General features: G+C 35.1%; 3 protein-coding genes across 4 annotated transcripts; 1 reads left to right on the top strand and 2 right to left on the bottom strand.

Annotated features, from left to right (window-relative positions):
• The first annotated feature begins 821 nt into the window (after positions 1–821).
• LOC133689715 (uncharacterized) lies at positions 822–5,296 on the top strand. The gene is made up of 4 exons (XM_062109710.1): positions 822–1,214; positions 3,305–3,926; positions 4,413–4,698; positions 5,055–5,296. Exons 1-4 carry the CDS (start codon positions 1,109–1,111, stop codon positions 5,103–5,105), a joined length of 1,065 nt encoding a protein of 354 aa, XP_061965694.1. The 5' UTR covers positions 822–1,108; the 3' UTR covers positions 5,106–5,296.
• A 3,542-nt stretch (positions 5,297–8,838) lies between these two features.
• Positions 8,839–11,215, bottom strand: LOC133689579 (transcription factor MYBC1-like). The gene is made up of 2 exons (XM_062109489.1): positions 9,690–11,215; positions 8,839–9,500 (listed from the first exon to the last, which is right to left on the bottom strand). The coding sequence occupies exon 1, from the start codon at positions 10,650–10,652 to the stop codon at positions 9,696–9,698; it is 957 nt and encodes a 318-aa protein (XP_061965473.1). The 5' UTR covers positions 10,653–11,215; the 3' UTR covers positions 8,839–9,500; positions 9,690–9,695.
• A 2,983-nt stretch (positions 11,216–14,198) lies between these two features.
• Positions 14,199–21,967, bottom strand: LOC133687906 (calmodulin-interacting protein 111). Of its 2 annotated transcripts, XM_062107244.1 has the most exons (12): positions 21,799–21,967; positions 21,236–21,561; positions 20,983–21,144; positions 19,597–20,486; positions 18,407–18,611; positions 17,738–17,945; positions 16,936–17,462; positions 15,729–16,155; positions 15,398–15,478; positions 15,099–15,289; positions 14,836–15,020; positions 14,199–14,547 (listed from the first exon to the last, which is right to left on the bottom strand). In XM_062107244.1, the coding sequence occupies exons 2-12, from the start codon at positions 21,542–21,544 to the stop codon at positions 14,484–14,486; spliced, it is 3,249 nt and encodes a 1,082-aa protein (XP_061963228.1). In that variant the 5' UTR covers positions 21,545–21,561; positions 21,799–21,967; the 3' UTR covers positions 14,199–14,483. The 2 variants fall into 2 exon arrangements, with proteins under 2 accessions (XP_061963228.1, XP_061963229.1); XM_062107245.1 differs by lacking the exon at positions 21,799–21,967 and having other exon boundaries at positions 20,988–21,144; positions 21,236–21,375.
• Positions 21,968–22,767: the final 800 nt, after the last annotated feature.

Raw genomic sequence — 22,767 nt, 5'->3', positions numbered from 1 at the left:
AATTCAATAATGATTCAGAACTGTATTTTTCTTATTTTTTAATCCATAATTTGAGAGAGATGAGAGAAAATAGTTAGATTCTGATTGTAAAGAAAGTTTTGGTTGATACTTATTTCAGGCATAAAAAAATTGATTTTGATATCAACGAGTTTCATTCAATATAAAAAATTTCACTTTTCTCTTTGCCCTAGATGAGAGGTTTAAGCTCAATAAATTTTTGAATTTAATCACTCAATTTTGGGTTTTATTGAATTTTTTTGTAGGTTTTTTTTTTCAACTTTAACAAATTTCTATGATCTTTTTATATGATTTACTTTTACTTAGTTTATGAATAAATTATGTTTATGACCCATATTTCAAGATAAAATACCTACACCAATATTTATCTTTTAATTTTTTAATCTAGTCTTTGGTATAATTTTGTTTAATTTTTAATTTATTATCATATAAAATAATTATATTTTTTCTAACACATTCAACCTCATATAATTTTTATTTTATTTTATTCATTTATTTTCATATATTTTTTTATCATATGATTAAATATAAATTTAATTATAATAAACAAAGTTATTAAACATGATGATGTATATGACTTGTATTGTTAAATTAATTATTTTAATTTATATTTATCTCATTATTTTTCCAGTTTAATATTTTATTATTATTAACAATTTTAATTTTATTTATTAGTATATATAATTTTTAATCTATTTAATTAAATACACTTACAAGATTTTTAATTTACAATTAAAGCTTTTATATATATAAAAAACATGATAGAAAAAGCGTACATATTATTTTTTGTGTTAAGAAAAAGAAAATCCTGCCCGCAGCCTTCTTTCTTTCCTTTTGGTTAGAAAAGAGAGAGAGAGAGAGAGAGAGAGAGAGAGATAAGACCCAAAACAAAGGGAACAACGAAGGGTTGGCTCATCTCTCTCTAAATTCTAACAATGAAACCCTTTGCTTTTTAACACACGCCTCTATCCTCTCTTTGATTTCTCCCTTCCCTTCCTCTCTTTCTACTCACAGGGAAGCAGAAGAAGAAGCGTGGAAAAAGAGGCTTTTTTAGAGAGAGAAACAGAGGAAGTGGTGATATTTTATTATCATGGACTCAACAACACAACAAGCAGTGGCGGCCATTAATGAGAAGGAGTCAATGGTGGATCCTTTCTTAGTTGAGGCTCTACAGAACCCGCGTCACCGTCTCACCAGTTAGTGCTTGCATTTTTTTGCAATTTTTTTCGATTTTTCGATTTGTTTTTTTTAAGGATATTTGCTGTTTTGTTCAAGATTTTAGTTTTTAGGTTATTTGGACGTGTTTGGCTATATGGGTTTCTGACTTTTTGTTGTTTTATTGATTTTGTGGATTTGTTTGGGGAATTTTGTGTTTGTATGAATTTTTTAGGGTTTTGTGATTTGTGTTTTGATTTTGGAATTGGGTTTTCGTTGATTTGGAAATTGATTTATCTTGGAGTTTTAAGACATATTAGATCTGGATTTGGATTTATGTGAATTATAGGTTCGTGTGGTTGCTAAGGAAAGAATAATGCAACGGGAGGAGCAGAATTTGTAGCTTTAGTTTAGCTTTGTCATCCACAAACTAATTGCCTCCAAGTCACGGTTAGGAAAATAATGGGAAAATTGGATCCAATTGTCTAATTTCTTTTCCTTGAGTGCTGTTGCGGGAAATTGATTGGTTCTGAATGTAGCTTAGATCTGATGCTGACTTCTTTAATAGACTTCTAATTAGTCACAATAGGCTCGTTATTTTTTATGAACCAGGTGCTAACTTGAGTGTCTCAATGCCCCTAATAACACCTTTTCACTCCCTTGGGGTAAGTGATGTTGTAGGAGGAAATAGTTTGCTGCTGATTACGGAGTCTTCCAAATTTATGTGTGATTTAATTGTCATTGTAGTGCACACTAATTCTGTTGTATGGATTGTAACTTGGATTTCTATTGACTGCACACCTTCGCGTGTGTACATGTTAAGGTAGTTACTGCTTGGTGAGAGAATTATAGCTCTTAAGGTTCCTTTTTTAATCTGGTTACTTCTCAAGTTGCATGGGGGTATGGTAGTGTGTATCCTTACCAGAGGTTTTTTTTTTACCGGGAAAGAAAAAATGAGGCGGTATACTATTGCATCCCCAAGGACATTGGTACAATATTTATATAACAGATGCAAAGTCGTATGTGAAACATAGGGATGAGTATGTTGTTTTCCAGTTACCGTAATTTCCATTAACTAAATGCTCATATTTCTAATCAATGGCATGAGATGTTGTATTTCAACAAACACACCCGTTGTTGTATTGATTAGGATTCAACCTTTCTCGCCTTTTACTTTCTGAAAGCTCATATGCCTTTTATGTTTAACAAATCAGGTACTGTTGAGAATGTCATTAGTAGTTTGGCAAGGAGAGAGTATTTTATATCTATTGGAAGAAAGACCATGGAAAGTGAAAACCTTACAGTTTTTATGGTTTAGGATCAGAGACTGTTTGGTATTGTGGTAGCTTCTGTTTTTTGCCAAACCACATAGAAAAAACTTTTTGGTTAGCCAAATAGCACTGAGCTCCACACATAATTGTGTTTCAAACCTTGGTTTTGTAGAAGCTAAAATAACCTGCTTTCATTCATGGAGACATGCTTTTCATTTATTTTGCAATCAAAGATCTCTCTTTCAACAGTTTTAACCGAACATATTTTCTTAAATGTACTTTTTTAAAATTGCAACTTAAAAGTATTTTTCTTAAACCTATTTTTTTTAAACTACAACTGCAAAAGCTACCACAATGCCAAACACACACGTAGAAGTTGCTGCTGTGTGAATACAGTTTTGGTCTTGGACAGGGTGGAACTAGAAATTTAGTTTCAGGATCAAGACCTTTTTATACATAGACAAAGACATGTTTGATGAGTGCACATATTTATGTTGGATGTCCAACCATGGCAACCCTTTCAAATCAAAACACTGACATGACTATTGCAGTGATGTATTGGCATGGGAACCTAAAATTTTAGATGATGTTGAATTATTTTTGAATTTGAAAGTTCTAGTCATCAAAACTGATTGTGGTCTTATTTCTTGGGGCCTTGATGGTAGTTAGATTTTGCTTTTTAGTATTTTGTAGTTATTTTCCTTTTCTTCCTATGAAAATTATTAAACAATTAGCATTGACTTACTACGGCTGCATTGACTTTTTGGTTGTGTTTGCTTTGTGTTATGGTGTCTTTGCTTTTCTGTTTTTTTCTTTCTGGACCGCTAAGATTTATTTTGTTTCTCAATTTGCTGGATCAGTTTTGCGGATGGAACTTGATATCCAGAGGTTTTTGCAAAACCCTGATCAACAACTATTTGAATTCCAGCATTTCCCTACCTCCTACCTTAGGCTTGCAGCACATCGTGTCGCTCATCACTATGGGCTGATAACCATGGTACAGGATAATGGCATTGATGGTCTGGGAAATAAGATTCTGGTGCAGAAAACAGCTCAAAGCAGATATCCTGCAGTTTGCCTAACTGCAATTCCTGCGAAACAGTTGGAAAGTGATAAACCTGAGATGATTAAGCTTGCCATTAGACCCAGACCCAACAAAGGGTCTATAAATGATCCAAATGGGTTTGGGGTCAAACGAAGTCCTGTGAGAAGTGTGGAAGAGAGGAAGGAGGACTATGATAGGGCACGAGCTCGCATCTTCAGTAGCCCCAGCAGCCCCACTGCAGAAGATACTGTGCCTGAGCTCCCTACAGATAGCAAAAATTTAAGTTCAAGCAAGGATGAGAATGAAGAGAGTAGGAACTCTGTTGCTGATCCAGAAAAAAATGTCTTTATCAGGGACAGCATGTCATCTCGTGTTGCCATTTTCAGAGACAGGGAGAAGGATCGCACTGACCCAGATTATGATCGGAGTTACGATAGGTAAGGAATATTCATTATATTTGGGGGTTGACTGATATGAAAGATTGGTTACTTCATTTCGTGGATTTTTTGTTGGTAGTTCTTTCATGGGATGAACATATTGCCAAAATATGGTGTTGAATATCAACTTGTTGATGAGCCTTGTTTATTCTAAAGGGTTGTTCTATGATGGGTTGCTAACTTGTGATGATTCAAGGCCACAATGCATTCTTGGTTGTTTCCCTACTTGCCTTTTAGAAATCTTGTTCATAACAAATTGAACAATCACATGTTGGAGAACAAGATTTCCTCCAAAATGAGTACCCAAAACATAAAAAAAAACAGTCTATCCCTGCACAGCATGATTAGATAGAGACTGATTCTCAAGATTTGATATTCTCAAATTTTTAGAAACAGTTAAATCTCTTGTTACCCTAAATTTCATCTTCTATGTTAGAGAAGATTGCTTTTTTATTGAACAAACTAAATTGCTTTTGAATGATGCAGGTATGTTAGGAGCCTTCCAGCTAATCAGAGTTTTAGCTTGACACCATTCAATATGCAGAAGATTCCACATCCTTTTATGCAGTATGATGCTGGTTTTCCTCAGATGGGTCAGATGCAAAGGACACAGGCTTCCCTTGGCTACCAGCCTGCTGCAGGCCCAGTTATGAGCCCCTTCTGTGCATTGGGATCAAATCAGACATCAAGGGATGCCGCCTATGTACAATGGCCAAGCGCTGCAATGATGTATGCACATTCATATGAGCAATTTAGACATGCTGCTTTCCAGGTAGGGCTATAGTTTATTATTTACAATCTTGATTTTGAACATCTATTGTTAGAATTTCCTTTATTTGTTTCTGCTTTTTTTCTACCCCTTTGAGGTGGGGCAGGGGTAGAACCTCAAATTTGACCGTCATTATTTGATAAAAAAAGGGAAGAAAAAGAAAGACTTATCTTTAAGCCTTTGCGTAGTTTTTTGTGGCAAGTGACCCCATAAATTGCTTCCTTGCGGCCGAAATATTTGGCTCTTTCTTGATGTCGGCTCTTTGAAACAGTGTGATTCTTGTTTTGTGAACCAACTTCATTTGCGTGCTTACTTTTCTTCTCAATTTTCACATCTAAAATACTCTTTTCTTTTTGCAGGCTCCATTCTGTCAGCAACCTCTTAGCTTTGATTACTCTCAAAACCATTAATGCTAGACAGATGGGAATTGTGTCACTGGTTTACTATCAGATTTCTCTATACTAGATAACTCCCAGTTAGGATTTTTCAAAGACTTTCTGCTATAAACCTCCTTTTTTATTCCAGTTTTAGTTCATTTCTGCTTCTGTGGATCTTAATATTAGTAAGGAGTGTAATGATGAGACTATTTTATTTGCTCAAATTCACCTTTCCAGTATCATGCCTAAAAGCAGCAATATGCTCAGATCTAACAATAAGTGGTTAGGCTATGAAGCACTAGCAATGACCCAATAAGGTGATTTGCTTATGTCTAAAGAAATGGCTAACAGCCTTGTAATGGAATCCAAATAACCAATACGTTGACTAGAGAAATAAAGTTAAAACAGAATCGTATGGAGATATATGTATAAAAATGGGCTGGAGACATCATGGCCAGCTCCGATCTCATAATGCTTCAATCACTACCAATCAGTACTTGCTAACCATCTTAAACAATTCCCTTATGTTGTCTTTGTAGATAATGCATTGTTAGTTACTTTAATCTAAAGTCTTGACTCTGAACTGTCAGTGCTGGTGTTCTCTTGCTGCCTACAATATATAAGAATTAGTGTTTTGTGATCTGTAGCTGCAATCAGATCAGATTTTCCTAATATTTATGTTAAAAAAGTTGGTGGGGCTATCTAAACTTGCCTTTCATTTGCCAATAATCCAAAATCAAAGTGAAATACCTAATTACTACTAAAATATTTTATTAGCCACTAGATCAAATACTTTAGACAGCCATGCAACTAGACTTTTAAGAGTATAATAAAAGAAAATAGATTAAGTCTCAGGCCACGCTTGTTTTTCTTCTCAACCTGCTTTTTGTCAAAAAAACAGGCTGAGATAAATGCAAAATCATTATGAAATAATTCTAAGCTCAAGGATCAAATTAAATAATTTAATTTTTTTTGGGGTTGCCCGAGCTAAAAGTGCCAAAGTAATGAAAATGAGAGGGTTCTAGATTGCAATCTTTTTACTCATAAAAATTAAAAAAAAAATTGACCAGGAAAAAGAGAGTTAGGCAAGGCAAGACCGGTCAAAAATGTACTGAGAATGGGGCAGAGATGTCCTTGGCATACTTATAATCAGGACTCGATACCCAATAATGCCTTGTGACAGTTTTCTGATAAGATCTAATAATCTTGTGAGATCCAGGTTGTTGTTTACCCGCCTCAGTATCAGTAGTAGTAGAAAACATGCATGTAAGCTTTGGTTTTTTTGGAGCATAGCTGTCGAAACCGGCTCTAGGTCTATCTAACTGCATGCATGGAAGATTTGGGTTATTGAGTTACTATGAATTTATTATTTTTTTTCTAAAACAACTTCATTTTAGTTATATTTTTATTTTTATTTTTGGGTTTTGACCAAGTTTAGCCATATCAAATGGGTTACGAGGCAACTCTTATAAGGTTATTTGAGTTTCTCATGGTCAATATCAAAACCATTTAAATTAAAACTAAGTTTAAATCATGAATTTATTAAATCAATCCACCAAACTGGATCAGATTGGGAGTCACAAATGAAATTGAAAATTGATTTGGTGGGGACACATCTCCGATGCACCAAGTAAATGTACAAGAAAAAAGTTTTTCTTTCTTTTATTTCCCATCATAATCATTTTTTTTTAATTTTGAGTAAGCTTTTATGGTACAAAAGGCGAAAAAAAAGAAGTATGATTTGAGCAGTATAATTCTCTACTGCTATGAAGCTATCATGTTACTCACAAAGCTCAATGAGCTTCTTATCCTCAAGAAGAGCAGAGCTGATCCCAATACTAAAAAATACATTCATAACCTAATGTGCTGACTTTACCCTTAATTCAAACCTTCACACCTTAATTAATCCTGTAATTAGAGCAAAAACCAAATAAAACTATGATTGAGGAGTGACAAACCTAGGTCATTTAAGAGGCTAGTATACGCATGACACCTCTTACCAGCTTGTCCATGTGCTCTTGTTTTTATGAGCTCCCATGATACTTTAGGGCTTCCTTTTCTTATAAAATGCTTGCGCTGAACCTCAACGTGCCACATAAAAAATTGTGGTAACTAAGAGCATGCTTAGTTGCACATCGAAACATTGAATGCAGCAGTAGTATAAAAAGGGAGAACACACTGGCTAAGATTAAAGAATTCAACAATGGTATGGAAAATGCATCTTTAATTCCTGCTATCAGTTCACATTCTCAGCAATAGAAAAATATCCATTGTGTTTCCCAACACGAATAAGATTCCATGGCATCTGTTTCAAGGAATATGGGAGGAAACGGGTGATGCCTGGAATGACACGGTTAAGTGAGCTGCACAGACCTAGCTAGACATGCTAGTACATGCACCAAAAAAGTGGAGAAATGAACTGGCAACTTGGATGAAATGATATACGACTGGAAGTAAAGAAGAATAGCAGAGTTGGGATAAAAAATATAGATAATATCCTCCAACAGATCAACCAGCAGCCGAAGAGCTAATTAAGGGATCCCGGTCTTGGATCTCTTAATGTGCTGTTTAAGTTGAACATGACAATCTAAGTGAAAGGAGAACCAATTTGATAAAACAAAGCAGGTTACCGTATCTGATAAAAGAGAAATATCATTCAAAAACCTTTGAAAACCTGATGGGCTATTCCTGTAAAAGATCATGACAATGATAAAGGAACATAGAAGTATGTGTGAAAGTGTGGGCAGGAAGAGGAAATCAGAAATGTTAACATTCACTTCAATCGAAACCCTTCTTTCCATTCCAAGTATCGACACCATTTCCAGTCAACTAGCAAGTAAGCTTTAGACAATATGATGCAAAGTTTCCTGTAAAGTTGACTTACTGATTTAAAAGAAAAGTTCTTTCATGGTATGTCAAAAAGCAGAAAATGATAATAGCTTTGTTTCGAACTCGAACAACTCCAAAGAACGCGACTCAACTTTACCAAAGAAGAACAAACAAAACACCCGAGAGGTACAATATACATAAACATATTAGAGAAGCCAATTGAGGGTCACCGACTCACCAAGAACAGTTTATAAAACCTTGTTGATGTTGCACACGATGTCAGCATTTCACAGGAAATGGTGAAATAGCTCCAACAAAAAAGGTTAGAGCTGGTTGGTAAAAATATAAGAGAAAACTCATATAGCGTCAAAATAAAAATTCAGGTCAAAGGCAGTGTCTCAAACCTGGTGACTTTCATGCTAATGGTTCAAACTGGAGTGCAGATATAGATTTTAATCCACATTATGAACATTGGAATCCATAGAAAATTAACTTTCAGCTGCTGAGAGTTCATAGAAAGAAACATTGGCATTTAATTCAAAAACTTTGAAACTGCGAAAAACCATGACATGGGATGCAAGGTACACACTCAGCAGAAAGAGCATCCCTGAAGATTCTCAACAAATTATAAACTGAATAAAAAGGGCATCCATGAAGATTCTTGACAAATTATAAACTGAATAATCCATACCTTGATATCCACAATCTCAGCACCAATATCCTTAATTCATTCATTCTCTAATTTCTTTAAATTCCGTGGGGAATAAGGAAAAAGAATCCTATCTAAGTGTTTTTTTTTTAATAAATTTAGAATGAACATCTATCAGTTGTAGACAAGAGCAACAAGAGCGAAAAGGTGCATCGCAAAAATATCTGAAACAAATATTAGTTAGCACAAGAAACAGAGAGAATGTCATGGGCACAAATAAACTTCAGCTACTTCAACTGGGACATTTAATTAAATTAAACATTCTAAAAACATTAGATTTTAAGAGAACCCTTTAGGGTCTTAAGTCTTCTATGAAGTCACACAATGTACAACAAGTACCGCTCACCTCTACACAACACAGGAGTAATAAACAGAAAAAAGGCAGAAGGCTCTAAAAGTAAAGAGAATTTTGGACCTCACTGAGAAACTGAGTTACCAATGTGCCAACCAAGGATACCGATCCCAAGCTTAGATTTCTGAAGAACATAAAATGCACTTGCCACCATTATTTATCCTCATCAGCAAGCACAAATCCTCCAGCTGCCCATGATGAACAATGACACTAAAGCTTCACTGACAAGAAGACTGTAAATATAACGACACTGAGCCGATTCCCATACAACCTTGGGATAAAGCAAACCCTCTCTGAAAACCAGATTGACACAATATCTCAAGACTGTAACAATTGTTGACATGGATTAAGCTTACATTATTTGCCACCAGGAATGACATCTCGATCTGTCACCAGGTGCTGAGAGGACATACAGAATGCTACCAATATCTTACTTACACATGTAGAAGTTGAAGGACACCATAAACGATACTATCCACCACTACCAGTTACTCCCAGGAGACACCAATATTAGAAGCCAAGAAGGAGTTTTTGGGATCTGTAGATGGAAGCCCGAAACCAATATCTACCATTAAGATTGCTGTCAATGACAGCAGCAGCTAATGCAAAAACGACAACAAAGTTTCTAAATTGAACTCTAACAAAACTACCAGAAAATACCAATTTAACAAAGACCCAGGAACCAAATCAGCCATAAAAGAGAAAGATCAATGGAGTCAACAATTACCCAAATTCAATCATCCCCTGTTGGAAATAAAGTGAGAACTTTCCTTCCTCCATTCCCATTCACTGACTCCAAATCTTCCACATAACCAGGAACTGTATTGGGCACTGGTGCCCCCATCCTATGCACAGGCTGCTGTGTTTGCCTAGGCAAAAATGGATGCTCAAACTGACCATTTGTCGGCGACCCAAAGTGCCCCATCTGCCTATGATACTGACTTGGCAATTGGGGTTGTCCCATTGCAGCCATCTGGTGTTGGTGATGATGGTTTTGCAATGCAGCTACAGGCACAAACGGCAAGAAATGATCCGAATTAGGCCTCCCTGGATGCAGAAAATGCGCTGGCACGGGAGAACTTGCAAACAAATGATCCGTAGCAGCATCAGTGCCACCAGTGAGTCCACCTCCACCACCAGTACCATTACCACCACCACCAGAGGACAAACCCTGCATTCTTTTCAAATAAAGCCTATATTTTTGCAAATGACTTGCAACATTCTCTCTAGTCAACCCATCTACATTCATTAACTGCATTATTGTCTTAGGGACGGCATTCTTGATCCCTAAATGTGCCACAGCATCCACAAACCTCTTATGAAGCTGCGGAGTCCAAACAAGCCTTGGCCTTTTAAGGGTTCTTGGCTCATCTCCTGCTGCACCTGAGCCTAATTCACTAGAATCCGCAGCAAAGTCCCCTGAATTAGGCTGTGGTGAGGCCAATGGATTAGTTGGGGTTGGAGAAACCGCAGCCGGTGGTGGTGGGGGAGGTGGTAAAGGCTGATTTTGATGGAGAGAAGAGTTATGGTTATTAGTAGTGGTGGTGGTGGTGGTATTACTGGGGTTTGTAATATCAAAAGCAAGAGCAAGATCAGGAGTGATTAGGGTTTGTGATAAAGGCATCAGTTCTTCAAGTGAAGGAAGCTCTTCTTCCCATCTTGAAAACCAATTTGAATCATCCTCTCTCATTTTCTCAAAAAACCCAATTCACTATTATCTCCCTTATTCTTCTGGCCTAAAAAACAGTACAAAAAGATTTGACTTTTTTTCCAAAGATTGGAACTTTCTTATGGATAGCTAGATATGGGGCACTAAATGTAACACTAACAAGAACAACAAGGAAAGAAAAAAAGAAGAAGAAAGAACACAAGGATGTGGGAGGACTTCTCTATGAAAGGAACGGAGTAAGAAACCATACAAAGATGGGGTTTTTATTTGTTATAGTACAAAGAGATTGGATTTTTAAGATATGAGCACCTATATTTCTCCCCAGAAAAATTGTTTTGACAAAAGAGAGAAAGATGGTGGTGACTGATGGTGGTGATGGGAGTTGTGGGGAGGAGGAGGAGGAGGAGGGGATGATGGAGTGGAGAGAGGTTCGAGGTGGATCTTGTTTGCTTCTTTTCAGCTTTTTTTATGACTACTGTTGCTGATGCTTTAATATTTTTGTTTTTCTCTTACAAGGCTTCCATGATTTCAATGTAGTTATAGCATGTAAGGTTGTTATAAGATGTAAGATAGTGTTTGGGTACTTACAATATCTACTATCCTCCTGGTACAGAAGAGAAGAGGATAGAAAAAGAAAAAAGAAAAACTCTTATAGAAATTTATTTTAAAATTATTTCTATTTATTTCTATCTTTTTTATCAAATAAGGTTTTTATTTTTTTATATATATTATATTTGTTTGATAACACTCAAAACCCGTTTGTTTTTGTAGTGTATCGCCATCAAATATTTGTCTATTTTTTCTATATATATATATATATATATATTTTTTTTTTCAATAATTGTTTAAAACAATTTGTTTTAGTTTTTTTTCAATAATTGTTTAAAACAATTTGTTTTAGTGGTGCACCGTAAAAAATAGCCTAAATATATATATATATATATATATATATATATATATATATATTTTAAATTTTCGGGTCTTTATTTCTTAACTTTCCCTTTTCTTTTCTTTTTATGATACTTCCTGAGAGTGAGTGTTACCAAGGTTGGATTTTTAAGGATTTTTTTTTCATCCTTAAACCTTATCACAAACTTTTTTGGTACTGGAAAGTGTCAGTCACGCGCCACTGTTTCAGGAGGGAGTTTGGTGGTGTACTAGCTAGGGCAAAGATCGGCTAGTTGCGGCAGAGAATCATGAATGGCTTCATTCTATCCATTTATGGAGTCTGCAATGGCAAGGTTTTGTACTTGGGTGGATCAGGTGGTACAGGAGAGTGGGGTTCACTTGCTTCAGTGTGAGAGTGGAGATAAGGTTTTTAGTACTCCAAAGATGCTTGTACTGGCATAGATTGGGGATTAGGAAAGGATTAGAGAGAGAGAGAGAGCAAAGTTTGGATACTTTTGTAAGCCATAGATTTCTTGGGGTTCGATGATGAGGGAATCAATCGACTTTTAATTGAAGTTGGTGTTTTTCTGCTGTGATGATAACTCAATTTTCCGCAGGTCTCTGCTCGATCATCGACTCGGTTTTAGACTCGAGTTAGAAGATTGGTTGTGATTAATTTTTTTAAAATTTTAAAATAATATTATTTAAAAAGAATTATTGTGTAATTAATAATTTTTTATTAATTAATTCTTAGATCTATTATTTAGATAAAAAATTTATAAATTAATTTTTTTTACAATATTTAAAGAATAAATACTCATATTTACTCCAAAAAAAATTACAAGAGAAAATAAACAAATATTTTCCAGCCCCAATGAAAATATCCTATCACTTTTAATGAGTCTTAAATTTAATTTTCTTTTTCATTGTAGATTCATCTTACTTCAAAATAAACATATAAAATATTCATATATATTCTAGCATCATAAGATTTTTCAGCGTGTTTGAAAGTGTAATTATAGTTATTTTTTAAAGTATTTTTTACTCGGAAGTATATTAAATTAATATTTTTTTATTTTTTAAAAATTATTTTTGACATCAACGCATCAAAATAATTAAAAAAACTAAAAATATACTAATTTAAAACAAAAAAAATTTTAAATTTTAAATTTTTTAAAAAATATTTTTAAAATATAAAAACAAACCGGTTGGATATGATATAAAATATTAATTCGGAGTACATGCTCATTTGGAAGTAGAGTTAGATGTCAAAGGTTGTATCATAGTGTATTGTTGACGGGTGATTATAAATGTTGTGAGAATAACTAGATTTGACTTTGGACAAAAAGATTCAAAAGATTTATGCACAGTGTCTGTGCTGTTCTTGGAGCATTTTAGGTGGGAAATGGACAAATGAAAAATTGCAAAAGAAAAGGAAGGCAGAGAGCATCTTTCTGGGATTGAAACAAGACCACAAATTACCTCGACAAAACTAGTCTACTTTGTTTGCTTGTTGGGACTAAATACCTTCTCCTTCGCAATGTCAATTTCTATGTTACATTCCAAAGGGTTGCTGTTAAAATGCATGAATGTGAATATGGTGCTTGTGTTCCTATTTTGAGCCAAAGAATTGGCACAATAATTGTCTTTGCATAAAGGGCATGTTTTGTTTTTGCATTCAATTCTGAGCATCATCCATGGAAATATTGAAAAGACTTGATAGAAGTTATGGTCTTCCGATTCTTGTCATCGTTTTGGTTGTAGCTATCAACCCTGTTGCTAACTCGTGTTGTAGGGTTGATCCTAAAATAATGTTATTCTACTAAAAAAATCTATTAAAATGATATTGTTTTGAATAATTTTTTTCAAAAAACTCGATTTTATCGAGATATATATAACCTATGGTTTTAGCGTCTTAAATTGAAATTGTTTGATGATAGTTAAGAATGTTTTGATAAAATTTTATTTTCATATTTCCTTGCATCTCAAACAACACCAAATGACTTTCGCATCTCTTTTAACTTTAAATAATGTCTGTTGCTAATCCAGTTATTAAATCAAGCCGATTAAGCAGTTGAAGATTCAACATCATTTCCAGCGGTGGTACCAGCATGTATTTTTGACCTGTCTCCATCTTTATTTAGAAACCCTAACGAAACTTACACTTAAAAGATTTCAAGACCCAATCATACATATCTCACAGGTCATTGAAACAATATTAAAAATAGAAACAAGATCATTTAAGCAATATTAAAACACAAGATTAAGAGGCAATTCATTTTCGTGACCTTCGCCCAGCTGAAAGCTACAAATAAAATATAGAATCAAATTCAAAACCTGGTATTAGCATTAAATGACCTGTAACATTATAACATCACTCTTATTAAACCCTAACCCGAACCAGAGTGGTCAAAACCTGACCTGATTAGTTAATTTGGTGACTCGTTCACTCAAAACTTAGCTTGGATTAGATTTCAACTTAAACCGAGTGAAAATTGAACCAGTCAAACTCAATTAACTCGATAGGTCAACACCTAACTAGTTTAAAAACTGGTTTGAATTAATTTTTTTTTTTTTAAATACAAGTCCTGACCCACTTTACAGCATTGGCTTCAGGTAAGAAGGTACAAGCGCTATATTTCTTTAGCCCTAACTTTATCCATGAATTGAAAATCAATGTGGTAAAAACTTGATGCTTAACAAGACAAATCTACAACAATCTTGACGTTATGATTACATAATTTGACCACAGCAACAATTTTCAGTTGCATTTCGCTAATGAGTGAATGTTTCATAAGAAAGTGTCGGTGGTATTGGCCCCGTACACCCCAGTGAAATCCAAAACTCAGCCAACGACCAAGCTTAAATCAGGCAAGCATTTTCCACTCAATTGCGATCATGCAGACCAGACAGTGGTCCACTGCTGCTTATGAAAGAGATGTATGAAAACGTGCTGCATAATTGCTATTGCCAAGAGCCTGAGGCAGAGGAACGATTCAAGAACTGCATCGCGGATTTTATTATGGTCCTGTCATATCAATGTGACAGGAAAAAATTAAGTCACCTTGGAAGATAATTTCTGCACAGTGCTACTAGAGTGAAGTTTTTTGACAGAAAAAGATAGAAACCTTTCAATAGCTTTTTGTTGAAAAGAAAATTGATAAGCATGAAATTTCATGATTCTGGATTACACCATTAAGATTTAAGAGAGAGGGTTGTCGTTTATAAAGTGCATCCAAGCCAAGTGGAATGTTCCTGTTCCAGTTCACAGACCAAACAAAAGAAATAAGAGAATTTTCAGAGAAGAAATATCTACCTGATGGAAAACGAGTTTGCCCTGCTCGAGCACTCTTGGTTTCTCAATTCATCTTTGTCACTGGAGTGAACGAGCCTCTGAAATTTTGCTGATAGATCTTGATAAGAATTGATCTCCGTTGGCTGGACTTGTTGAATTGCAGACTTTAAATGTTGCATGGATACTTCCGAAGCATCAATATTCTCCTGCTAACAAGGAAAATTTTACATGAACAAACAACAAAGTGAAGTATACAAGAAGATAAGGAAAGAACTTAAGAAAACCTCAATGGCTGCAACAGCTGCCTCCCGGCAGATTAATGCTATATCAGCTCCAGTGCACCCATCAGTGAGACAAGCTAGTTCTTTTATATTGACATCAGAACTGCATGGAACTTTGTGCAAGTGTATTCGAAATATGTCTTCCCTGTCATTCTGATTTGGAGGTCCCACGTACAACAGCCGATCAAAGCGCCCTGTTCAAATTGTTTATCAATTAAGAAGGCACCACGATTGCAGGCTGCAGCAGTACAACAGTACATTTCTGTGGGTGCTTGGATAGAGAGGGTGAGAGAGAGTTGCACCTGGTCTCAAAAGGGCAGGATCAATCTTGTCTGGCCGATTTGTAGCAGCAATTACAGTAACATTAACTCTTTGTTGCAAGCCTACAACCAATGAAATATTTATTAATTTCAAAGATATAGGACTCAAGATTTGGAATATCCAAAATAAATTAGATGTTGATAATTTCCCTAGCTAAAATCAGTGAAACATCACTAGGAAAGTCATCACACAAGAAAATTCAAGATCCCAAATCTATGAGCTGCGCAGATGCTAAACAATCTATAACATGCACTGACAAAATCCCACAAGCAAAATGTTTAACAATGTTTGATACTAATAAAACTTACTAACCATCCAATTCAATAAGGAGTTGACTCATAACCCTATCTGAAACCGAAACCCCATCACTTTCCTTCCCACGAATAACAGCAAGGCCATCAATTTCATCAAAGAATATAATTGATGGAGCATTTGCCCTTGCCTTTGCAAAGAGGGATCTTACAGCCTTCTCGGATTCACCAACCCATTTGCTAAAAAGTTCTGGACCCTTCACTGCAAGGAAATTCAATCCTGCTTTAGAAGCCACTGCCCGGGCCATAAGAGTTTTGCTACAACCAGGGGGGCCAAACATCAATATCCCTGTTGGGGGACGGGTACCAATGCGCTTGAATGCATCCTGGTGTGTTTGAGGCCATAGCACTGCTTCCATTAATTGGGTTTTTATTTCCCCCTGGCCGCCCACATCTTCCCAATTAACTTTTGGAACCTCAAGGATTACCTATTTACAGAACAAGTTTAGAAAAACAAGTAGAGTAACAAGCAACATTACATTATACTTTCGTTTCAACTGTTAATATAAAATCCTTCTAGAATCTAGAGTGACAATTAAAATGGATTTTGTACCAAAATCTGAGAAGTTCAGTTCCAATATTACTTGGGTGCTATGAATGTGATATGCCAAAGTTCAGGTAGTACAACTTAAAGGTCACATTCTGATTTAGGTAGTGGAGCTTATTGTTCTGACCTGGTATCCCAGTTCTTTTGATGATTGAAAGATACAAACTCCATTAGCCTTAATCAAAAAAATGTGGCAGAACATGACCTACTTCCAGGTGAAAAAATCTGCCTACTACATGGTTGTGGAACTCAAGAGTAGAATACTCCATAGATGAGATTCTCCAAGAATCAAAATGAGGAAATGTTAGCACTAAATAATAGAAGATGAATCATATGGTATGATGTAAGAATCCCTTCAACTTAGTGTATGTAACCACAGAATGAGTACAACAAAGAGGGAAGGTCTTGGGAAGTAGAGGGACTCTTCCCATATTGCAAGTAATCTCAAGAAAGTGTTCAGTCCCCTATGCTTCAAAAGTCAATTCTCAACTCTAGAGCACATTATACATGACAGTCACGCTGGACCCCTAGCATTCAGTGTAACTGGTGGCTTTCTGGTGTAATGCCCACCCATAAAGTAACTTTTCCATATTCAGGTAGCGAGATACTGTAGTTTGATCAAAACCCATGTTCTTAAGCAATATGGAAATATCAATCATACCTCTCTCATGGCACTAGGCCTCACTTTCATCCTGGCCATTTCAAAATCTTCAGAAACAATGTTCAACAAGGCTTCTTCTTCCACCAAAAATTCCTCTTTAGGACAAGCAATAATTCCATTCTCTATATTATCTGTGATCTCTGAGACATCTCCGTCCAAGCAAGAAGATGACAGGTTCTCCAAGGAAACAGGCAAATGTGAGGTGCTTGAAGATGCAGAATCTGCACCATCCCTCAACATATCTCTTGCCCCTGTTGAGCAATCAGATCCTTTCACCATGCTGTCAGAATGGCCTTCATATGCAATAGACGATCCCTTGGAATGAAAACTATAATCAGATTTTTTGGATCTAGCATGACGCTTGAGACAAACCAAAGCTGCCTCATTACAGAGGGCTGCTAAATCAGCACCCACAAAACCATGTGTAGCCATGGCAAGTTGTTTAAGTTGCATATCTGAAACTGAGTGCTCCATTTCACTTAGAAGAGTATTAAGTATGTCCAATCGTTGGCTGGGAGAAGGCACACCTGCATGCAAAAAGAAATTAAATAAACAGGCATGGCAGGATAAAGGTGATGTTATGTTTGGCTTTCCCCCCTCTTTTCTTTTCATTCATTGAGGTGCTCATCAGATGAAAATGGCAAAACTGGGAACACAGTGACAAAGTGAGAAAAGAAATCTCATGCATGGGTATCATTCATATGAAGAAATTGAACTCTGGACGAGCACAGGGGTGAAATGCCTACCAAGTAATTAGGATTAGAATAAGGAAAAGGAAAAGAAATTTTGTGTTGCTATTTACCTATTTCAATTTCTCTGTCAAGTCTTCCAGGCCGCCTCAGTGCAGGCTCGATACTATCAGGCCTGTTTGTAGCAGCAATAACAAGCAGTCCATCAGTCCTAGCAATCCCATCCATCAAATTCAATAGTGTAGCTACCATTCTTTGAGATAGTTCTTCACCTCCATCTTTCCGTGCAGGTGCAATTGCATCCAACTCATCAATGAACACCTTTAAAAGCACAATAATTAATTAGCCATCTAGGAATAGAAGGGCAATAATCAGTTAGCCATCTAGGAATAGAAGGGACGGTAAACTGAGGCTCAGAGAGACATAACCTTCACGATTTTATAGTTCCAAACAATAATGTTCAAATTTAAATATGATGTATCAGTTTGTACACAAATTAAGAGGAAGGCTAACTGTAAAGGTCAACACCTTCATTTTTGTTTTAATGATCCTGGTTCCCATTCATTAATGTCCAAAAGTCATACAATTGCAATTCATCAGAAAATACTACATTAGAAAGAATGTTTTTATACCTAACCAAAAAATGCCACTTTCTGACAACAGTGCCTCAAACAGTTATAATCAATTTGTTTCACTTCAAAACAAATATATTCGATGCTTACTAGGTTTGAAGCAGGGGGAGACCTTAAAAGATTAGAGAAGAATAAAGAAAAAAATCTAACCACAGCAGGTGCAGATTGACAGGCTGAATCAAAAACTTTATGCATTGCTTGTTCACTTTCTCCATAATACTGACTAAATATCTCAGGTCCGTTTACTGAGAAAAGGTTGACACCAGCATCAATGACACATAATCGAGCCAAAGAAGTCTTTCCTGTTCCAGGTGGGCCGTGAAGAAGCACTCCCTTTGTAGTTCGCAAGCCAAAACTAAAACACTTGCATCAATGATCAACACTAAAAGTTCCCAAAGCAGTAAACTTGTACCATATCATATATTGATAAGATGTCCACATATGATATTGGGTAGTATATATCCAGAAGTACAGATAAAAATATAAATCTAGGTGACAGACAAAAGCAAATAAATTACAATGCGAAAAAGGGAGTTCTCCCCCTCCACAAGAAGTGTTGAATAATCAAGACCACTTCAAAATATTGATTATTTTTTTCAGATCTTTTTAACCAAGATTGCCTAATGTTTAGCCTTTCACCTAAATGCACTAAGATCTAAGATCTAATTTAATGCTAGTTTACAACAGAACTCTAGATTAATATTTATGGAATGATGTTTATTTAGAGCAAACAATATACTTCAATAAGCAAATCCAGTGGAACTCTACACGGCCAAACCACATAATTAAGGGACAAGCACACACAACAGAGCAATCTGATACAGATGGGACTTTGTGTTGATGACAAAAGCATTCCCACTATCAACAGAGTGATCATGGATTTCGAAGTCAAAGATGTGAAAGACAAAACAATTGTCTGCAATGCAGTGAAGTGATTTGTTAAATAGTTTCAGCATTGGGAAAGCTCTGGATATTTCATTGTAATGTGTTTCAAATTCATCGGCAATTTAGAGATTTCACAATTTAGAAAAACATTCCTGGCTAGAAATAAAGGTGTAAGATTTTAGAGTATGCTAACTGTATTAGACAATAGACACTATATAAAAGATCCCGTGATCCCTATGATATCCTATTGAATAGCAGGGTACCATCATGCACGGTCCCAACATTTTAGCATCCAGACTCTTCATCTCTTATAGGTGTTCCAATGGCAGCATTTATGTCATTCAACCACATCAAAACAACAAAAACTCCCACAGATATTATCATGCTATCAAAAGAAACATTTTTAACTCAGCAAGTTTAAAAAAATCTCAAACAAAACAAAATAAACAACCTACCATGACAAAGTGTTCTTCGTGGATGATACAATTATGTCCTTCAAAACTGTATATTCCTTATGTAGACCACCCAATTTTGATCTGTCATTTCCTATAATTGTTTTGCCATTAATACATTCACTTTGCATTAATGGCAAACCTTGTTTTTGTGGCCTTTCAGCCGTTGAGTTCATATGTCGATGTAAATATACTTTTGTCTCACGGTTTATGGAAAAAGCATCTTTCACATGGCCCAATTCTTCAGAATCTTGAGGTTGCATCCCATGAGTTCTATCTTTCATCAAATCTTGATCACTACCATCTGCAGGTAATTTATTTGCGCTTTTGACATGGAAAATGCAAAGATTTGAAAGCACTGGGATGGCCACAAGATTTCCACATATTAGAACACGAGAATACAACCATGAAGTAGCACAGACCTGTAGAAGTTTCTTGGCACTTTCATCCTCTAATACCTCTTTGATATTCAGTAAACCAACATCTGTGCCATTTGAATTGGATAAATTGGATGCTGCTTCTTCACATATTGGTGAAGTTAAGTGAATGGGACTAGGAGAGCTAAGCTTTGGCTGACACAACGGTGTCTTCGGGGATGAAATCATGCCATTTTCAGATCTGTCATGTCTTTTTTCCGCAGATAATTTCGTTGCAGACATAGTATCACTCTTCATTTTTACTCTGTCCATAAAAGGAACTAGCTCCAGATACAATTCATTGCAGTTATGAATTGAAAGATCATCAGCATTTGCACCTTCTGGCGTATCATTCCCATTTACAATATCAGTTAGGAGTTGATTTCTAATAGTGTGAACAAATATAACCTTGCCTGAAGCAGGGCATCCCATCATGTATGCAAGGTTTGAAGACAACCGCGCTCCATTCTTGGAAACCTGGAGAAAAGAAAGCATAAAAGAGCAAACTTTTAGTATTTCCATAAACTTGCTACATCAAACAACAAATTCCAGAACATCTATCGACTTCAGGGAGGGAGATGATAAAAAAAACTATAGTTTTTCTCTCAGAAACAGCCTGAATTGATTTGTAAAACAGTTAGCTTGAATCAAGCAGTCATTAGAACTTTACAAATTCTATTAAGTTTGATTTATAGTTAGCTCTACCTATAGTTACCATGTTTGTACCCAATTTCAAGAAAATTTCTCCTGCCTTATGAAAGTCGTTTTCAACAATGCCTTTCTTGTTGAAGGTTTAAATGCCCAAAATTCCAACCATCTAGATGCTTCAAACCAAAATGGAAAAGAGTTTATATCCTAGATCATCTAGGACAGATATGCAAAACAAAATCAATTCTTGCAGATATTCACATAATGTTCAAAGACACCGTTTATATATATTAATACCAAGTTTTTGTTATGTTTATTTTCAAACCTTACAAGAAGGAAAAACCGTCGCAAGAGCAAAGTAATTCCCAGCTTCATTAGTTATTTTATCCACAGACTCCACTTCACATTGTCTAGACCATTCATAGGAAAACGAACTGAGAGGAAAACTACTACTCGAAAATCTCCTCTCCACAGCAGCAAGTGACACCTACCAATTTAATCATAAAGACTCCTTCAGAAACAGCTATTAAACGTTAATTAACTTCAAAAACATTAATAAAAATAAGAATAATAGTTACCGATACAATGGAACCAGGGGCAAGAGAAGAAGAAACCATAGAAGATTCTGAAAGCCAAATCTTACAACCTCTTGCAGTAGTACTAGACTCCGCCTCAACATCAGTGATTCGACCAATGAAAGCAGATTTATCAATCAAATACGGATATTTACTCGATGCTTCTTCTAAACACAACGCAATATTTTCTTGTTGACTAGCTTCTAAGTCTATACTAGATGCCAATGATGGTGTTCTAGGAGATGAAGCAGACTGGTCAGAATTTGACAGCCTCGAAGGTGTCTTTGAATTCTTCTTTGTCTTTGATGGCATCTTTTACTTAAAAATCCCTATAAAAGAAGAAAAATAAAAGTATTCACCGTCATTCATTCTCTTAATGGATTAATGGGGTATTCAAAATTACTAAAGATAAAACATTTTAGCAGAAAAAAGAAAAACAACCTGCACTTTCTGACTAGAATTCCTGTGAAACAACATGTTTTGCACTCTCTAACTCTTCACATACACAATTATAAGAAAAGATTTGTAGATTGAGAAAAAAGGAAAAGAAGAGATAAAAAGGGAACCTGATTTCTGGGTTTTCGAGTTTCTTGAAAACCAACAAGGAAAAAGTCGGACTTGAGAGATGGGAGGTTGAGTTCACCAGTTTGGCAACCAGGTGCTCGGTGTTTCTCCGAATACACAAGCGTGGAGAGAGAGAGGGAGAGATTATGGTTAAAACCCTTGAATATGGGGACCAGGGTTTTAGGCCCTTTTATGTATGCTGGGCCAGAAAAGCAAGGCCCCACCCTCTTTGTTGATAAATTCTTTTCCTTCTCCAACTGTTGCGCCTTAAAGCAAAAGCCCTGTATTTTTTTCCTAAGAAATTGAAGACATCAAGAAAGAGGTAGGACGGCTACAAAAATATCACAATCTACTTCTTATTTATTTGTTAAAAAATAATTTTTTAAAAATAATTTATTTAAAAAATAAATTTCTAGAAAGTTAATTATTTTTTAATATTTAATAATATTATAGAAAATAAATTGAAAAATATTTTCTAGTATTTGGCTATGTCATGGAAAATAAGCTGAAAAATAAATTGTCAGTATTTTTTTTAAATTTATTAAAATAATAAGAAACAAATCTTACAAATTAAAGTATTGAATGAGAATAAAATTGAAAAAAATCTAGTTTCATAAATTATTTTAAATAAAATAAATAACAATCAAAATAATATAGATCAAATCTAACACACAAAAAAGTTGAAAGATGATGAAATTAAAAAAAATATTATAATTTCATAAATTATTTAAAATAAAATAAATAACAATCAAAAGAATTATAACCAAATTTGATAGATAAAAAATTTCAATTAAAAAAATGATGAGAAAGAAGAAAAGAACAATTATAAAAATGAGAACCAAAATTGATATAAAAATCAAATTAAATCAAATTCTAAGGGATGAAATTGAGAAAAAAATATATATAGAAACCAAAAGTTTGAGAACTAAATTTGATATAATCAGTAAATAACATGATATTTTTAAAAATTT

This window comes from Populus nigra, chromosome 3, assembly GCF_951802175.1.
Source record: "Populus nigra chromosome 3, ddPopNigr1.1, whole genome shotgun sequence".
Taxonomy (NCBI): Eukaryota; Viridiplantae; Streptophyta; class Magnoliopsida; order Malpighiales; family Salicaceae; genus Populus; species Populus nigra.
This window is presented reverse-complemented; position numbering and strand designations above follow the sequence as displayed.

What these genes read in the sequence shown, in the direction of transcription:
- LOC133689715 (XM_062109710.1), top strand. Translation starts at nt 1,109, where the DNA reads ATGGACTCAACAACACAACAAGCAGTGGCGGCCATTAATGAGAAGGAG. An exon ending in CCCGCGTCACCGTCTCACCA is followed by an intron (nt 1,215 to 3,304) that starts GTTAGTGCTTGC and finishes TTGCTGGATCAG; the next exon opens with TTTTGCGGATGGAACTTGAT. An exon ending in TTAGACATGCTGCTTTCCAG is followed by an intron (nt 4,699 to 5,054) that starts GTAGGGCTATAG and finishes TTCTTTTTGCAG; the next exon opens with GCTCCATTCTGTCAGCAACC.
- LOC133689579 (XM_062109489.1), bottom strand. Translation starts at nt 10,652, where the DNA reads ATGAGAGAGGATGATTCAAATTGGTTTTCAAGATGGGAAGAAGAGCTT.
- LOC133687906 (XM_062107244.1), bottom strand. Translation starts at nt 21,544, where the DNA reads ATGCCATCAAAGACAAAGAAGAATTCAAAGACACCTTCGAGGCTGTCA. An exon ending in TGACAGAGAAATTGAAATAG is followed by an intron (nt 17,463 to 17,737) that starts GTAAATAGCAAC and finishes TTTTGCATGCAG; the next exon opens with GTGTGCCTTCTCCCAGCCAA. An exon ending in GGCCTAGTGCCATGAGAGAG is followed by an intron (nt 16,156 to 16,935) that starts GTATGATTGATA and finishes TTCTGTAAATAG; the next exon opens with GTAATCCTTGAGGTTCCAAA.